Source organism: Botrytis sinoallii (assembly GCF_014898435.1).
Source record: "Botrytis sinoallii strain Bc 23 chromosome Unknown BSIN_004, whole genome shotgun sequence".
NCBI lineage: Eukaryota > Fungi > Ascomycota > Leotiomycetes > Helotiales > Sclerotiniaceae > Botrytis > Botrytis sinoallii.
The window spans coordinates 601901-619899 of record NW_024066031.1 but is presented as its reverse complement, the minus strand read 5'-3'; the positions used below and the strand labels follow the sequence as shown (position 1 = coordinate 619899).

General features: G+C 43.8%; 6 protein-coding genes across 6 annotated transcripts; 4 read left to right on the top strand and 2 right to left on the bottom strand.

Moving 5' to 3' along the window:
• Positions 1-850: 850 nt before the first annotated feature.
• On the bottom strand, positions 851-4281 carry EAF02_002692 (uncharacterized protein). Its single transcript, XM_038898740.1, has 2 exons — positions 3926-4281; positions 851-3863 (listed from the first exon to the last, which is right to left on the bottom strand). Exons 1-2 carry the CDS (start codon positions 4201-4203, stop codon positions 1064-1066), a joined length of 3078 nt encoding a protein of 1025 aa, XP_038761028.1. The 5' UTR covers positions 4204-4281; the 3' UTR covers positions 851-1063.
• Positions 4282-4561: 280 nt separating this feature from the next.
• EAF02_002691 (uncharacterized protein) lies at positions 4562-6468 on the top strand (the record flags this gene model as incomplete). The annotated part of the gene is made up of 5 exons (XM_038898739.1): positions 4562-4805; positions 5153-5424; positions 5476-5624; positions 5672-5915; positions 5989-6468. 5 exons carry the CDS (start codon positions 4562-4564, stop codon positions 6466-6468), a joined length of 1389 nt encoding a protein of 462 aa, XP_038761027.1.
• A 3266-nt stretch (positions 6469-9734) lies between these two features.
• On the top strand, positions 9735-11198 carry EAF02_002690 (uncharacterized protein; the record flags this gene model as incomplete). The annotated part of the gene is made up of 3 exons (XM_038898738.1): positions 9735-10054; positions 10129-10446; positions 10511-11198. 3 exons carry the CDS (start codon positions 9735-9737, stop codon positions 11196-11198), a joined length of 1326 nt encoding a protein of 441 aa, XP_038761026.1.
• Positions 11199-11651: 453 nt separating this feature from the next.
• On the bottom strand, positions 11652-13054 carry EAF02_002689 (uncharacterized protein; the record flags this gene model as incomplete). The annotated part of the gene is made up of 2 exons (XM_038898737.1): positions 11652-12740; positions 12950-13054. The coding sequence occupies 2 exons, from the start codon at positions 13052-13054 to the stop codon at positions 11652-11654; spliced, it is 1194 nt and encodes a 397-aa protein (XP_038761025.1).
• Positions 13055-13819: 765 nt separating this feature from the next.
• EAF02_002688 (uncharacterized protein) lies at positions 13820-14934 on the top strand (the record flags this gene model as incomplete). The annotated part of the gene is made up of 4 exons (XM_038898736.1): positions 13820-13884; positions 13936-14328; positions 14413-14667; positions 14741-14934. The coding sequence occupies exons 3-4, from the start codon at positions 14424-14426 to the stop codon at positions 14932-14934; spliced, it is 438 nt and encodes a 145-aa protein (XP_038761024.1). The 5' UTR covers positions 13820-13884; positions 13936-14328; positions 14413-14423.
• Positions 14935-15593: 659 nt separating this feature from the next.
• Positions 15594-17651, top strand: EAF02_002687 (uncharacterized protein; the record flags this gene model as incomplete). The annotated part of the gene is made up of 4 exons (XM_038898735.1): positions 15594-15617; positions 15731-16121; positions 16183-17072; positions 17130-17651. The coding sequence occupies 4 exons, from the start codon at positions 15594-15596 to the stop codon at positions 17649-17651; spliced, it is 1827 nt and encodes a 608-aa protein (XP_038761023.1).
• Positions 17652-17999: the final 348 nt, after the last annotated feature.

Genomic DNA, 17999 nt, shown 5'->3' with positions numbered 1-17999 from the left:
CAATATTTTTCATGAATCGCTCTTCTTATTCGTGGGCTGCGTGGAGCGGGCGGCGGGTGCCAATTCCAACAATAATAAAATGACCAAATACTTGAGTACCTACGTTAGCGAGGTTTAGATAACAAAAGACTCGAGTCGGTCAGCAATATTTGTCTCAGATTAGGCTATTTTATATGCAGAGTCGGTTAACTTACCTAGTGTTTTAAAAGTAAATCGGTAATATGAAGACTATCGTTACTAAAAATATAGTCGACCATCTACTCCGTACTATATGAACGGCTATAAACTTCCGAGATGCCCCAGATCAACTACCGGTATTTTATATCGCATTAGTCCAAACTGTTTCACGCCGAATACTTAAAAGATTTACCTGCTCAATAAGCTTTAGTGTGCTTCGGTGGTTGTAGTATGGCTGGCTGCAAACGTTCACCTCCACCATTTTTTAACCCCTCTTTGACCCCTTTATGAACCGCCAACAACCTTCCAAATATCCAAATATCCCTCATGTAATACCACACACACACAACCCAGATCCTATCAGGTAGCCAATAACCTCCCCCCATTTACTTTCTACAGTACATGGCTCCGGTATGTCCTCACATCTTTAGTCCGCCATCCCATGCCTCCGGGACCACAGCTCTGAAATAAGATGGAACCATAAAGCGACAACTCACGACATGTATGCCTGGTTATACACTAAATGTTGCTATTGCGCTAGTCTTCTCAGAGGAAGACGTGACTTGTGATCTAACAGCCATCAAAATAGGACTGCAGACGTGATAATCTGTTCGTAGCGCGAAGAAAGAATTGAAAATTAAAGAAAGAGGAAATAACATGCCTACCAAGGTGCATCGTCATAATGTTGACTTAGTTCGTTCGAAAGAGTCATGATGTCGAAAGGTTATATGTCATTGCTCATTACGTGCTAATCAAATACCTGTCATGGACATCGCTGATCTTTGTCTTTACCTATCATACATACCATTCAATCATTAATATTGTACATCCCAAACGCCAGTATATGCAGTTGAGTGGAATACAGTATGTTACAGAACTGCGGGTTCTATGATCCGAAAGCAGCGTCCTTGACATCTTCCTCATCCATGACCTCAGGTTGCTCTTGGGCAAGTCCCAAATTCTTTGTTTCCCAAGTTCCATCTACCCATGGCTTTTGCTCTCCAAGGAAAACCATGTTACCTTGGCCGTTTTCTAATGCATCAACGAGGTATTTTTGCGCAACGGTCTGGACTTGCTCCTTGGTCACATCCAATAAACGCTCACGTCGCTCTTGAACCATCTCTTCCGAAACCCCAGATACGAACCTGGTCATGCCCTCCTGACTGACCGATTGAGGTGCATCGACACTTTGGAATACAGATAACTTGGCTTCTTCAAGATCGCGTTCGGTCCATTCCTTTTGGACTGCCCATTTACCAGCGTTGCGCATGATCGACATTGTGTTTAAAGGATTTGGATCACGATAAGAGTAGAATCCAAAGATGCCATCAAGTCCCCGCGAGTAAGCTCCTCCGCCATAAGCTCCGCCTTTCTCTCTAATCTCATGATGCAAATGTTTATGAGTCAAGAGCTGAGAGAGTATTTGAAGAGGTGCTCCAGCTGGAGAGGTATAAGATACCGTCGGGAGAGCAAAGCCACCATAGTATACTTGATATGGCAGAGGAAAGAACGTCTTGGTGTTTCTTGTGAAATCTGGGGGAGGTACTATGCGAGATGGCAATTCAGATCTTGGGATTGATGATAGAAATTGCTGAAGGGCGGCTTCGTTGTTTGTGACACTTTCACTACCACAGGTGAGGGCAGTCCTAATGGTGGAAGACCCAGAGAATGCGAGTCGCTGAATCGTCTTGAGTTTATCAATAACATCGGCTAGTCCTTCGGCCTCGGGTCTCGAGGCAAGTGAGGTGGTGAGCTTGACTTGAGATAATCCTCCCACTTGTTCCTTCAAACGTCCGTATTGTGTTACGCCAGCTTCAGCATAGCCTCTGGCAAATGCATGCCCAGATGAAGCGATGTTGTTAACTGCACCGTCTGCCGAGCCCTGCAAAAGCTGACGGATGCGGACTTCGGCATCAGGGCTATCAAAATCAGTTTCAAGAACTAGTTTTCGCAATAACCCGAACATCTCAGGCACGTTTCGATCTAAAGCAGTCCCGGAAAAGCTCAAGCCCTCGGATGCCGACTTGAAATCTGTGGGAGACGAGGAAGCATAATAGCCGACACCAATTCCTCCAGTCTTAAGCTTCATCAAGTCTTCTAACTGCTCCATAGTCATGTCCTTTGTGCCAAGACGCATTATAGCATCTGTGAATAAAGGAATGTATGTTCGCAGTTCCTCGGGTAGATTTTCGAAAGTGTTGATGGCTCTGAAGTAGGTCAGTCCATTTGTGGGTGTTTCTCGCCATTGTACATTGACATTTTCAACCCTGGAATCCCTTAATTCTATTTTCTCGTCCTGTCTTGGGATGTCCTTAACATGAACAGTTGGGAGACAGCTGAGATCTTGAGTGTTAGATTTTCCTTGCTCTTCCAAAAGCTCTAATTCCCTCTTTTCTAACTGGGCACGAGCTTCAGCTTCACCGCCAGCCTTCTCAGTGACCTCTGCAATCTTCTTTGCGAGACGTGTGGCTTCTTCGGCTACAAGCTCATCTCCATAAGTTGTTGAAGGAGCCATTGTGAAAGTGAGTGTATTGTCATTTAGTAAGTACTTCTCCAATAATCCCTCCAAATAACCACCCTTCTCGAACTCTTTTTGAAATGCAGCAACCGTGTCGTTCCAAGCTAGCGCTTCAAAAGGATCAACACCCTCAAACCACTTAGGTTTAATTCTTTGCATCAATGACATACCAAACTTAGCAGTTTTATGCTTCAAGCTGAACTCCAATTGATGTAGGTAGCCATCGATTTTCGATTTCTCAAATCCATTTTTATGTGCTTCTTGGAAAGTCTTGTGGATTGCTTCCTTAACTTTTGGTACATCGGCTTCTTTAACGCCGGTTAACCCAACAGAGAATATTCCGACTTTTCCAGAAGGGTCATAGCCACTATTTGGACTCCATTCGGTTCCCAGGCCAGCTTCAATTAAGTTTCTATAGAGTGGAGATCCATATCCATCCATGAGTAGAGCAAACATTATTGAAAGTGAGAAAGTCTCTAAAACATCCGTAGCATCACCTACCAGCCATGAAGTTGAGGTCTTGAATTGCATATCTGCATCTACCAATGGGTCGATAGGTCCTGGAACTGTGATAGTCTGTGGACCAGATGATAAATCGATAGGCTTTAGTACTTCCATTTCTCCATTAATGCGCTCAAAAGCATTTAGTTGAGCATTGACCTCTACAAGATGATCTGCCAAAGGCATATCGCCGTATGTAAAAACTTTAGCATTACTTGGATGGTAATGCTCGGCGTGGAACTTCTTTAATTGCTCATATGTCAACTCGGTCATCTTTTGTGGATCACCTCCCGAGTTGTTGATGGCAGGGAAAATGTGGTCTTGAAACCTGATGTAGTAAAGATATCCAGCGTCCGACATCTGTCCCTTCATCTCATTGTACACAACACCTTTGAACACCAATTTGCTATCTTCAGGTTTGGCAGCGTCTCCCTCGATTGCCACTCGTGGGTTCTCGGGCCCTATTCTCCATCCCTCTTGTGTAAAGTCGCTCTGTTTCAATAGTGGATGCAATGTTGCATCAAGGTAAACAGACATGAGATTTTTGAAATCTTGTTCATTGGTGGTGGCGAAAGGATAGAATGTGTGAGAAGACGCAGTGAATGCATTCATGAAATTTGACAATGTTCTGGGTAGCATTTTGAAGAATGGGTCACGAATGGGATACCTACAAACTATTCAGCGCGATCCAATTTAATATGGATAATAATAGAAAGGAAGACAATTTACTTTTTGCTTCCACATAATGTTGTATGTTCCAATATATGAGGGACTCCAGTATCATCTGGAGGATTTGTCTTGAATCCAATAGAGAAGACATTATTCTTATCTTCTCTAGCAACATGTAAATAGTCTGCGCCCGTCTTATCATGCTTCAAATGAAGTGCTGTCAGCTCAAGTTCTTGAACATGTTTTGATCTCAAGAGCGTAAATCCATGAAGCTTTTCACCTGGCTTTGGATATTGGGCGAGTTCCGTCACACCTTTTTTTGCAGCTTGTCGTAACATATTTCTTGTATCAATATGTCATCAAAGACACAAAAAAAGTGTGAGAGAGGTAATGAAAGGACGATGGAAGGAAGGGAAGGAACGAGGGAAAATTAATATGGTGAGGCGCAAAGTAAGATGATTACTGATTTCACCATTGGAAGGTTCGCTTCAGTGAATTTTCGTGTTTTTGATTGCCCGATTGTCCGGCTCGGGCCACACTAGCTTGGATACAGTCAACCTCGTAATATCTTATTTTGAGAAAGAACGTCAACGTGCAGAGAGGCAATACATGAAAAATCAGAAAATCGAATTGCGACAAAACTAGTCGTCGCACATAAACGATAAGTACCCAGATACTCACACTTGAATTTTAACAATGTCGACTGGGGCAAATCCCACTTACGCACCTGGCCCTACGAATTCAAGAACCACCTCTATGAATGCGAACCATACCCATGCCGATTATCCCAATGGACATCATCACCATAACGATGCAGGAGTTAAGAAGGGAAAACAGAAGAAGGGGACGGATCCTAGTGAAGCCTCGAAACTTATTGCGGCCAAAATCTCGCAACTGGAACTAGATGCAGCTGGAGAGAAGGATCAAGAGGCAGAGATTGGTTCGTTTTGTCCATTCTAGAAACTCCCTCCCTATTACCGATTTGCATGCTGCACCAGATTTTCGCTGTCGTGTGCATTGTCTGCTCGAAGTGCGTCGCGGTGGAAGGAGAGGGGTAAGCGCTTCGCTTCAGAACTGAATTATTGAGTGTGGTCGATTCAAGAATGAGGGGTGTCCTTTTTGGAGGGGGTTCTATGATAGATCGAAATGCCCCTGCTCTCATTTCTTCAATTTGGAGAGACCACAGGGCTGATATGCTCCTTCTGAAGTCCCCCGCGAGTGCAGATGGAGGGGCAATGGGAGATCGAGACCTGCTTGAAAAAATTGCTAACGTATTGTGCTATCAAGAACGCGAAGTCAAAAAAGCGAATCGAGAACTGAATTCCTCAATATCCAAAATGGACGATCTTCAAAAAATCGAGACACTCCAAAAGAGGGTCACGGAACACCTTGCGGACATGAAACGACTGGAGCGAGATAATCAGAAAAACAAGAAGCGTGGTGATGTGTTGCAGAAGGAGAAAGACGTCGCGAGAACCGACCTTGGCAAAGCCGTCGTCCTCCGAGAAAAGCTGGAGAAACTCTGCAGAGAATTACAGAAAGAGAACAATAGACTCAAGGTGCGCATTCTGTTGGGTGCATGCGATTTTACAGATGCTAAGCGGGGTTAGGGTGAAAACAAAACTCTACAAGATAATGAAAAGATTGCCAAGGAAGAATGGGATCAGAAGTGTAGTGAAATTCTGTGGCAGTTCCAGGACTATCAGCATACAAAGGATAATCCAAAAACTGTGGTTATCAATCCTGAACTTGACGAACTGTAAGTTCCTCTATGTTAACGCTAGTCCAAGCACTAATGCCCTTCAGTTTTAAAGCAAAGTTCAAGTCATTGATTGATCAGTACGAATTACGGGAGCTCCATTTCCATTCTCTTCTGCGTACAAAGGAGCTTGAAGTTCAGTATAATCTTGCTAGGTTCGAGCGTGAACGCAGAGCTGCTGAGCAGGAGGTAAACCGGGCAAAACAGTTGAATCAGCAGGTTCTAACCTTTTCTAAAACCGAAACCGAGTTACGAAACCAGTTGAACATTTATGTGGAGAAGTTCAAGCAGGTAGGACCTACTTTTCTACATTTGATATTCGTTTTTTTCTGCTATTGGATGCCTAGAGCTAATTGCCCGCCAGGTGGAAGATACGCTCAACAACAGCAATGACTTATTTCTAACGTTTCGCAAGGAAATGGAAGAAATGTCGAAAAAGACTAAACGTCTCGAAAAGGAAAACATGGCTTTGACTCGAAAGCACGAAGCTACCAATAAGAACATACTTACGATGGCCGAGGAGCGCACCAAGAGTTCCCATGAAATTGAGGCATTAAAGACGAGAAATGAAAAGTTGAGAGATATCATTGATCAGATGCAGAGGCAAGGACGAGGTCTTACCCAAGGCATGGCAGGAACCGTGGAGGGAGAGTATGCTGAAGGTGATTTGGAAGGCACGGAGAGCGAGTACGAGTACGAAGAGGGCGATGACGAAGGAAGCGAGGGAGAATATGACGACGATACAGAGGAAGATGTTCACCCTGTGCCCCCAAGACCCTTTGGACCTGTACCACCACCACCTCCAGCCTTGAATGGAATGGCGGCTGCGAATGGCGTACACTGAGAATAGTAGCAAGGCCCGTCAGTTACACAATTTTGTATTACGGTCTTGACATCCATTTCGCGATGCGTGGTTGTCTTTGTTTGTGCAAATAAACTAGCGAAGTACTTCTTTTGCGACTAATCTGACATCGAAACTGGGAGACCCTCTTTACACACATGTATATGTACTAGCAGAAGAACAACTAAATAGTCAACATCGCTAGCGCGCAGGAACAATTAATTTTGAGCGAACTGGTTGACATTGTGTTCTGTCAATTTTCTCAATACTTTCTACGCGTCCCTTTGTGAGGGAAAACAAACATCATTATTCCTACTCGAGTGCACAAAGAAGACTCGTCCTTGTTCCATTCCTCGTCACATTGAAAGGATTGTTCCTCCGTAACCTGATAACAGAATCTTTCGCATAATACACAAGCTTTTTTGCCGTACTAAAATAGATTATAGACTAACAGAGGCACCGACACTCAAGTCTATGCTTTACAAATTCCCAAAACAATTGCTGTAAACTTAGGTAGTATCCTTGCTGGTTATGAATGACCTTTTTTTGTTCATGTAAATACTGTTGGAGCTGCGAGAAGTCTCGCTCAACCAAATGATACACCTCTAAACATGAGAAATGATTCGCATCACCCGCACCTGAGATCGCAGCCTAACGACCTCTACCAACAACCAGTGGTTGTTCACAGTGCACACAAAGAGGCTTCCATTGTCAATTTGAAAGAAGTCTCCAATTTATTACTTGGTCCAATGGATGGGTTGATCTGGCGGGCTAGCCTCAGTGTGTGGCCACAATTCTTCTGTTCAATGCTTGAACAACATTTTGGACCTCAGGAATGTACGGAAACATTGCTAGATTAAAGATTGGTGTTACTCTCGCATTGCGCTTGTTGTTCAGGTATTAAAATAAGATTGAAACAGCACTTCCTAACCCACTATTTAAAGGCTCGTCTCTTTCCCTATCATTCAATTCCCCATCCACTCATCCACTCCTCGAGCATCATCTACAGACAATTCACTCAAAACTTTCAAGCAAGACTTTCAAGCAACAACCAGAATCGTCTACCAGATCCTACTCGCAACCACTCAACAAGCAAGATGCCAGCCACACCAGATCTCAGAGCACGTCTCATCCGAGAGGATCAAGTCGCTCCAGCTTCCCCATCCACCTCGACACTCGCCCCTGGATAAATCCCCAACCACCCTTGGGTCACCTTCGGAGGTGAAACTCTCGCACTCTCCATCAATCTTGCCCAGAAGAATTATCCCACAGACACCCAGGTCCAGGACTTCCATCGCATCGTCCAACTCTACTCGGCATTTACTAAGACCTGCTTGGTCTCAGTTACACTTCCCGAGTACCGTTTCGACGTCCAAAAGTCCAACCATAGCCACGTCTTCTTCAATCTCGTAACAGCCATCAATCAGTTCCCCCGTCTTGGTCGCTGCGAAGTCGTCTTTCGCATGCCGAACGAAAACTTCACCCAGCTCACCAACGCTTGCCAGTTCTACCGTCTCAACTTCAAACAATGGAAATTGTTTAGCAAGATCGGAACTCAACAAGTCGAACAAGTCAAGGTTGGATCGAGAACGGATCGCAGATTGAATGGTTGGTTCAAAGTCAACATCGCCGGTTCTCCATGAGAACTCCGATTCCAAACTCCACCACCAGTCAGTCTAACACAATGGTAGTTTCTTCCATCTTTCATTTGTAACTCAGTTTTCTACCTCGAGAATCGTAGTATCAAGATCCACGGATCCAACACAATGGTAATATCTTCCATCTTTCATTTGTAGTACAATATGGGATGCGATAGGAGTTTTGCATTTGATTTTTGCAAGAAAACCCAAAAACAAACCCAAAACTTCCAAACCCCCACAAAAACAATCAACTATCTTTCTTTTCTAATATTGCTCTTTTCAATTTCTCATGTGATTCCGATGTTTCCTTCTTTCTTTCGTTTTCGGTGTGCTATAACAATGTTCAAGTGGACATTAGTGATAAGAGAGGGGCGAGTAAAAATGAGATCGAAACTGCGTTAGCAGAAAACAAAACTAAGTTAATTGACTTGATGTCTCAAGTAGGAGTTCTTCATTTTCTCCGTGCTATTCAGAGCGCCAAATTCAATGAATTCTATAAAACCCCATATGGTAAGTTTCCCCTTGATGATGAAGTAATTCGGTGACCATGGATTGATTAATTCAAACAATAGCATTCCAGCAGTTATGAGATGACATGACATTGACTGTTATACCTAATAAGTAGTCAAAGATAGTTCTATAAGAGACTTATGTATCGTCAACTAACAATTAACTATAAGTCAGGTATTGTAGCCCTAGTCGTATCGTCAGATCACACATCGGGTTAAACGTCGGGTATACCGTGTATCAGAACATAAACTACTAATCATCGGCCAAATTGACCAGTAAATACCACATCATAACCACATAATTCTTCTTCAAAACCCCATTCAAACCCCTCTAACATCACACAATTCCAGCTGTTTTGGCAATTAGCAATCATCTTTTCCCCCCTTCCCTGTGCATAATACGACGGCCCGGGTCGGCAAAACTCTCCACAAAAGCGTGAAAGCACCACCCCCTGTAAAACTACAGACCGCGCATCTCCTTCCCTTTTGCGTGTGATAAGGACGGATTTCGGATGATCCCATCCTCGCCATCCACTCCCACTTCTACGCGCCAACAATCGTGCCAATGATTGCTGCGGGGATTACAAATGCTTATCTGGATTTCTATTCGTCTTGCACACCTCCAGTCTTGCTAGTATGTTATTTGTAAGTGATTCAGTGACAGTACCTGCGAGCTGTCTTTCTCCGCAATACTACTCTGTTCCTGGATTTGTGATTGTTTCTCTTGGCTCTTTATCCACCAATCGTTGGTGAGATGCGTCGTCTCAATGCCGAAGAATCACGATGTCGGGATTTGAGGGAGGGGCGTCGGTGCTAATGTGCCTTGCAGCGGATCATGGTATCTCTGATAGGAAACTACTCTATCTGCTTATTGCAGATATCGTTCTTCAACTGCCTTTTTGGATCGGCACCGTGCATGTGAAGAGGATTTTGCAGGGGAATGTGGTATTAATCTGATAATGAAAGAGTGGTGCATGTATGATGCTATCATTTGCAGATATGCGCGCGTTGTGAGGAAGGAGTATATGAAGAAGCCTCTGCCCGTCTTAGCTTTTTCCCTCTTCTCTTTTTCCTGTAGCATTCTTTAAAGTGCCAACTTCTTTTCTATCTCCCCTCCAAGATGTATTTCCCCGTCCTCTCCACCCTTACCGCTCTTTCTCTCCTCTCCCTCACCTCCGCTCGCTCACTTCCCCGCGCTCCAAACTCAAAGATCTCTGTTCGTAGTGTCGTTCCTTCTAGACCAAGAAGTATTCCAGTCGTCACAGACAATGTCTTGGAACTTACCAAGAAATCTACCGGAGGCTCTAAAGTCAGAAGCGCAGTTAAATTCTTGAAGAATTTGGATATTGTTAATGGAAGCTCAACTGCTCTTATCAGTTTATTTGAGGGAGAGGAATTTGCTACGGATATTACATTTGGAACACAGACTTTCGAGGTTATGTGAGTGCTTTTCCGGAAATATTTAACTCGGTGATTGGAAGAGATCATGGACTAATTTTTCTCCTCTCATCTAGTGTCGACACCGGATCTAGTGATACTTGGTTAGCCGAGACTGGATTTTCTTGTGTCAATCTCGATACCGGAAAGAGTGCCTCGGAAGCCACCTGTGCATTTGGCCCAACCTACACAAAAGACTCTAGCTTCAAAGTTATCTCGGGCGAAGAATTTTCCATTAAATATGGCGATGGAGAGTATCTCACTGGTGTGTTTGGATCGCAGCCCGTGACTTTTGCCGGTATCAATGTAACCACCACTGTCGCTTTGATCACATCTGCTGCATGGAACGGTGACGGAACTACCAGTGGTTTGGTCGGTATGGCGTATCCCGCAATGTAAGTTTTCCCCAACAAACATTGAACAGTATAAGGGGAAAAGCTCATACTAACACCCCATCAGCACATCCGCCTACAAAGGTTCCACCCAAGTAGTCTACAACCCCATCTTCACCACCATGTACGAAGAAGGACTCGTCGACTCCCTCTTCAGTCTCGCCATCGAGCGCGACGTCTCCGGCCCCGCCGGCTACCTCGCACTCGGCGGTGTCCCCCCCGTTGATTTCGTACAAGATTTCGCCAGCACCCCCATCCTTGTTACATCCGTCACCGGATACCCTAAAGCATACGATTTCTACACCATTAAAATCGAAGCCGCATATCTGAACGGAAAAGCCATCTCCGGCGCTGCAACTCCTCAATACATTGTCGATTCGGGAACTACGCTTAATTACCTCCCTACCACGATGGCCAATGCTATTAACAAGGCTTTTGTGCCGGCTGCCGTGTACAGCAATGATCAGGGCTCATATGTCGTTTCCTGTACTGCTGTTCCACCTGTGTTTGGTATCGAGATTGGTGGTACAGTCTTCTATACTAACCCTCTCGATATGATTCTCCACGCTGGTACTGATGATGATGGAAACGACGTTTGCATTAGCGGTATTAATGATGGTGGAAGTGATACTGCAAATGATTTGTATATCTTGGGCGACACCTTCCAGAAGAACGTCGTCACCGTTTTCGATGTTGGGGCTGGCGTGTTGCAATTCGCTGCTAGGGAAAACTATACCAGTAATGATACTTACTAGGTGGAGCAAAGAGAAGGAGAAATGATTGAAGGGGGAGCTGCTATTTTGAAGATTGGAATGGGCACAATCGAGAGCTTTGATGATTCTATTGTACATATTTAAAAGCAGTGAATATAATGAATTTATGAAGGTACAACCCATAATGGAGAACATAGATGAGAGCAATTTTTAGATTATTCCTGATCAAACAAAAGTGATACGCAAATTTGAAGAGAAGCCTGCCTTGCCTTACACAAGGAAGCAGAAAGCTCGCCTAATGCAACTTGAAGTTAGAATTTTGAATCTTGAGAAAAATTTAGAGAAGAATTTACAAGTTGCTTTATTCGAAATACAATACATCTTTCTGAAAACAATCAACAAACAAAAGTATAAAGATGATTCTCAACTTTGATTTGTTCTCATCCTAACTGAGCCCAAGAAATCCTCAGAATTTGCGATTCTAACAGTTTCTGGTCATTGATAAGGGGCCCAACCAATCTCATCAATAGGTGCCTGGACCCATTGTCTGTGTTCTTCATCCAAAAACTGATAGATGTTGGCCATCAAATGATTGCTCCATCCTTCTATCCACCAGAGATTTTCCAACTTCTTAAAGCACACCACTGAATACGCGAGAATGGCTAATGCTTCTTGAGTACCATCATTCAGACGACTCAAGTACTCATCAGGAACACGGAAAAGCCAGATAAAAATGTCCCCCGTCTCGTATTGCTCGGCTGGACACTTGTACATGAATTTATACGATAGTTCCAAGCCGCGGATAGCTTCGGTGTACATTTGTACTTCATGCTCATCGGGTACTGTGGTTTCTATTGCAATTCTTAGGTGACTGAGATGTTCAACCTCATCATCTGCGTATGTTTGACGCAACATGACTCTTTCTTCTCTGGTTTTGAACAAGATGGCCAAAGGCCCTGTTAAAAGTGCGTCTTTGAATTGATCGATAATTGCGGTTACGCCTCGAAATAGCACAAGCCATGAGGTAATTCCATTTTCGCCGACAATTACAAATTCATCAACGCTGCGAGGTCGACCTAATGTGTGCATACCGGTGAATATCGAGAAGACATGAAGCGCTGCACAGGTCTCAGTGGTAATATGAGGAATGAAGGCAGTGCCTTGACGGAGTGCCGCCTCATGTTGCTGCTTTGAATACTCATAGAGTCGTTCACTCTGATCAGGCCTGTTGCGAGCCATGTGCAGGGCTGACAGAGCGAGTAGCGCACGCATGACGAATTCGTGCTGAAATGCAATCTGGACAATCGTGGTGTGATATATGTTTCTCACCACAGGATTGGAGTTCAGTGAGTTGCTTGTTGATACGCAAAAGTTGTTGAAGACCTCCAAATCCATAAGATTCAGATATGGGTCTTGGCCCTCGACAGTTCGACCCAGCACATTATTTGGAGCTGAAACTGAAGTTGATGATCCGGGAGAGGAGAGTGGCGTATTCTTCGCTGAAGTTGCTGCATCCGCTTTTGAATAATCACATTGTACTGAATGCTTGATACAATTCAAGCAGCTAGGTTTTCCTTCGCCACACTAATCGATGAGTTAGCCACTGTTGAACTGAGGCGGGCTATCAACACTCGAGTGAGGGCAACGAGAAATTGACACTAAAGATACACAATGTCAAATGGAATGTTTTATAGAATGTGAAATGAAGACTTGGAACTTACCTATGTGTGTACTCTTGCCGGCTTGGGTAGTAGGATGTACAACAGATCAGTCAAACGGCAGCTTTAACTAACCTTGATCTTTCTCCTCTTACAATTATTGCACCCCGTCCTCGTTTTCCGATGAGAGCGACGAGAGGAACTGAACATTTTATCGGGTCTTGTGACATCATTATCCATCGTTATGGTTACAGAGTTATCATCAGTCCACTCTCGAGTCTGGAATTAATGCTTGCCGTTAATGGGGAACCTCGGTGTGGGTGCGATGTAGGTCCCCGAATACGTATCACTCTGCTCTGTTTCCTTGCGAATCCCCAATAAGCTCTTATATATATGTATGTCGCAGGATGGGTCCAGCACCTGGTATTAATACAAACATATCCAGAATGTAGCCGTTGATGAAAAATGAGTAGCTAAAACCAAATCGGGGATTTCGGCAGAAGCAGTAAAGTCCGAAGAACAATTCAACAATGCTTTAACGTTCCTCTTTCGGGTGATGATCTATTTAGGTTTATTTGAGATGTTAACCTTAATTGATAGATAGCTGCTGACTGTTCATTGAAAACATCGAACAAATGAATCATATATGAAGCTTGAATGAAGTATCGTGTATACTCACTCACCCACTCACCCACTCACCCACTCTACTCTCATCTTGGCCAACATCGACTTATAAAAGATTGGTGACAATGCGAGCAAGTGCATCGTGTCGCACAGAAACAAGCGGGGTTGGTCTAAGAGTGGAAATACCAATCACCTACCCGTATTTAAGGTTGTGAGGTTATGTACAGATATATGGAGTAAAAGGGTTGAGACTGATGTTCAATTCCTATTCCTGGATCAGATGGGTAAATTCCAAGGTTCCAGGTTGTTCCTGGTCTTCATAGAATCTTCTTATCCTTTATTCTTGTTATTCTTTTCACAAAATTCAAAGATCGGAACGAACATACAATAGCGGCGATTAAGTTGATCCGGATAGAGACCGAAAGGGGCTGTCACCGGTACTTATGGTCAGTAGGTGGGCCACGTGGAAGAATAACCTATAGGGCTGACAATATAAGAATGGATTGATACTATTTTGAGCTTTGTTGCGGCAGCTTGATTATTATGATTAATTGATTCGATTTTCTATCCAACTTTCTCAAGATTTAGTATGCCTCCGACGGATAATCGGAAGATGACACCTCAAAGCAATTGCTTGGCTGTTTCTCTCTCACTGACGTCAAGCGGATAACTTGGTGATGTTCTCTGTCAGGTACGAGGACAAAGGACGTTATGTTATTTATACGTTACGTTACGTTACAAGCTATAACCATACAATCACATCGATAACGATTATCTGCAATTCCAAGCTCGTTCGTTTTCTTGATCCATTATACAACTTTTATCTTCAATACTCACATCTACGCGTGTTGACTGGTTCTCACAGCATTTGGCAGCCCTCAATTGACTCGGTTGGCACTCCTTCCCCCAAAGAATCCTCTTATTGGTGGTTTCATATCTTGTTGAGGGCTGACTGACTGACTGACTGACCACAGACTTCTCCAACATGTCATCTCAACCCTCGACCATCGATCAATTGAAGAATACAGCTTCTTCCGCATACGAGACTGTAGCCAACAGTGTATCTGCGATTTCTAAAGATGGCGTTTATGATCCTGACCAAGACAAGAACATGGTTGGGAAAGACGCACACGGGAACAAGTTTAGGAAGGGCGATTTTAAAGATAAATTGAATCAAGCTGCTTGTGGGGGGCAACCAGAAAAGGAGGAAGAAAGCCTGACAGAGAAAGGTAGGCAAATAATTCAGCATTGCTGATCAGGCTGAACCATAAAATCCCAATAGCAGACCGCTAATGATGAAAGCATTTTCGTGGATACCAGGTATAAGCGCATTACAAAAGTCAACTTTGGAACAAGGACCAGAGGATACAACGGTGAAGGGCAATGAAGCACCCCCAGTTCGGCCACAACACGATGTGCCAATTGAACAATTCTTGAGAAAGCAATACCATAGCAGAAGTGGAGATGGGATCCCAAATCCGGGGGAAAGTAGTTGATTGACCTTAGGCTTCGATCAACGAAGCTTTACGAATATGTACGACATGACAGGAGACATGGAATGCGTATGACAACGATAATATCGTTTGGACAAGGCGTTTGGAAGAGTTCTGAATGGAACTTATCAAATTATATGGAAATGGCATGAATGGGTGGCGTACACAGCTGAGAGTAGCTTTAGTAGGCTGCAGTTCGTATTTGCTTTATGGTACAAGATATTTTGTGGATATCCGCATGTGTCAATACCTGTCATCAACAGTGATTCACCGCAGCTTTGGCCAAATTGTTCCGAGAGCAACACAATGGAACCCGTAAACACACCCAACTCCTTACATATTTATGCCTATTTTTATTTTTTGGCCGCTGCTGCAAGTGCTCAGTCCCTGTCGGCGGGCCTTGGCAGATGGCGATCAACAAAAATCTCAATCAAATATTGAAGCCATCCACAATTTCTCCTATTCCGACGGTATGGAATACCATGATTCGGCATCAAAGTGACTTGAATCACGACCTTTCAGGAGAGTCAAGATGCGGTGTTCTTAAAAGCTCGTATTTCCCTTCATTGTTCAAGTTTGACATCACTCTTCATCCGGACTTCTTTCCTCTTGGTTTTTTACCTGACTAGCCATCTCTCCCCACCAGAAATCGCAAATTCGCAATGTATCGGACGAATCCACAAATTGTAAGCACGCACAAACTAAATCGTACTTAACAGTCTTGAGAATTCTTAGACTTGTTGCCACAATCACGTGAAATACTATTGTCAAAAGATCATGTTGCTAACACGATTTCTAGCATGGCTTTCGAATCATCATGGCCCAGATCATATTTGGCTTGTTAATTGTCCCGCTGGCTTCTTCATACCCATTTGGTGGAGTCGAGACCCGCGCTTCAAGCGTCCAAGACTGCTTAACTCAGCACTCTGTTCCATATCAAGATAGTTCCTCATCTTCATGGGCTACGACCATTTCCCCTTATAATCTTCGGTTACCATATACCCCAGCTGTTGTCACTTTACCTACCACCTCACAACATGTGAGTGACGCAATCACTTGTGCGGCCGCTGCCGGACTTAAAGTACAGGCAAAATCAGGCGGGCACTCATATGCTAGCTATTCAACTGGTGGTAAAGATGGAAGTCTCATCGTCAGTCTCGAGAACTTCAATTCTATAAGCGTTGATGCTCGTAAGTTTGAACGATATCTTGAATATGCGTTCTGAACGATGTCTAATAAAAAATGTTCTAGAAACCAACATTGCTACCGTTGGGGGAGGTGTACGTTTAGGAAATCTCGCTCTTGGACTCTACAGTCAGGGTAAACGAGCTGTTCCACATGGGACATGTCCAGGGGTTGGAATAGGTGGACATTTCACTCATGGAGGTTATGGATACGCATCTAGACTCTGGGGTCTGGCTCTTGATACTATCGTTGGTCTCGATGTGGTTCTTGCCAATGGAACACAACTCCACACTACGGCCACAGCTTATCCCGATATTTTCTACGCAATGAGAGGAGCTGCCGATTCGTTTGCTATTGCGACAGCCTTCTACCTCCAAACCTTTGCCGCTCCATCGTCCGTTCTTACCTTCGCAGCGAGTATTCCCGCAACACTAGATAGTGTCAGCACTGCTGTCTCATCCTTCACCAAACTTCAAGAACTTACTCTCGACTCTATCAAAATCAATAAAAATATCACATTAGGTATTTATACAGACAACTATGGATCATTCAGTCTTAGTGGCTGGTGTATGAGCTGTGATCAGACCCAATTCGAGAGCGTCACTTTCCCAGCAATATTGTCCGCTTTTCCCACCGCCGATACCAGCAGTGTTAAATCTCTAGGATGGACAGATGCTTTAGTGAGTGCAAACAATGGAGGACAACTTGAGGAACCATTAACTGGATATGTTGCTCACGACACATTTTATGCCAAATCTGTGGTTACGAAGAACGCAGAGCCGTTGACTTCCGCTCAGCTAACTAGCTACTTCACCTACATTCTGAATCAAGGAAGAAGTGCTCCTTCCCCTTGGTATACTATTATTGATTTGTATGGAGGTGCCGATAGTCAGATAAATGTGCCTTCTTCTGACTCTTCGGCATACTCTGATCGTGACGCTCATTGGGTTTTCCAGGTAAGACTACTTTTCTTGACAACTCGAGCATTTGCACACATAACTAACATTTGACAGAACTACGGCTTTACATCCAACTCTTTGCCACCATATGATGACGCTATAACACCCTTCGTCGACTCTCTCAATAGCGCTCTTTCAGCAGGTGCACCTAGCGTTTTTGGGGCATATCTCAACTATGTAGACCCAGAACTAAGTGCAAACGATGCCGCGATGCTCGGATACGGACAAACTGCCTATAACAAATTATTAGCGATTAAACAAACCATTGATCCCAACGAAGTGTTCTGGAATCCACAGAGTATTGGCGCTGCTGATGATAACACTGGAAACAATGGTAGTAGTGGAACCGCAAGCTCAGCTACGTCTATATCTACACCTGCACCAACATCTTCATCTACGACGTCAAAAGCTACTGCAACATCGTCGTTGAAAGTCTCAACTGATGCGTCGTGTGGCAATGGGTATACGTGCCAGGGAAGCTCGTTTGGACATTGCTGTTCTCAGTATGGATGGTGTGGCAGCACGAGTACGTACTGTGGAACTGGGTGTCAAAGTGGATTTGGAACTTGCTCGTGAGGAGAAAGACCTTCTGGAGATGATCAGGATGGGTCGAAGAAATAGAGGGAAGATTGAGATTAGAATTCAAGATTGGAGAACCAGAAAAGAAAGAAAAAAACAATGTTTAGATAATAGATGATATACTGCGAGGTATACATGGATGAGATATGAATGGCGTTGAAACGGGATGGCATGATAATGTTTTAATGGGTATTGTTGGGATTTGGAAAATTGGTTCTTATAGAAAAGTAGAAAATGATACAGGAAAATTTAATACCTCATATTGTGATTATGGAGAGGATGTTAATATTTTGAGACTTTATTCTGAGCAAGCAGAGTGTATCGTTCATCTACTGGACTTTTATG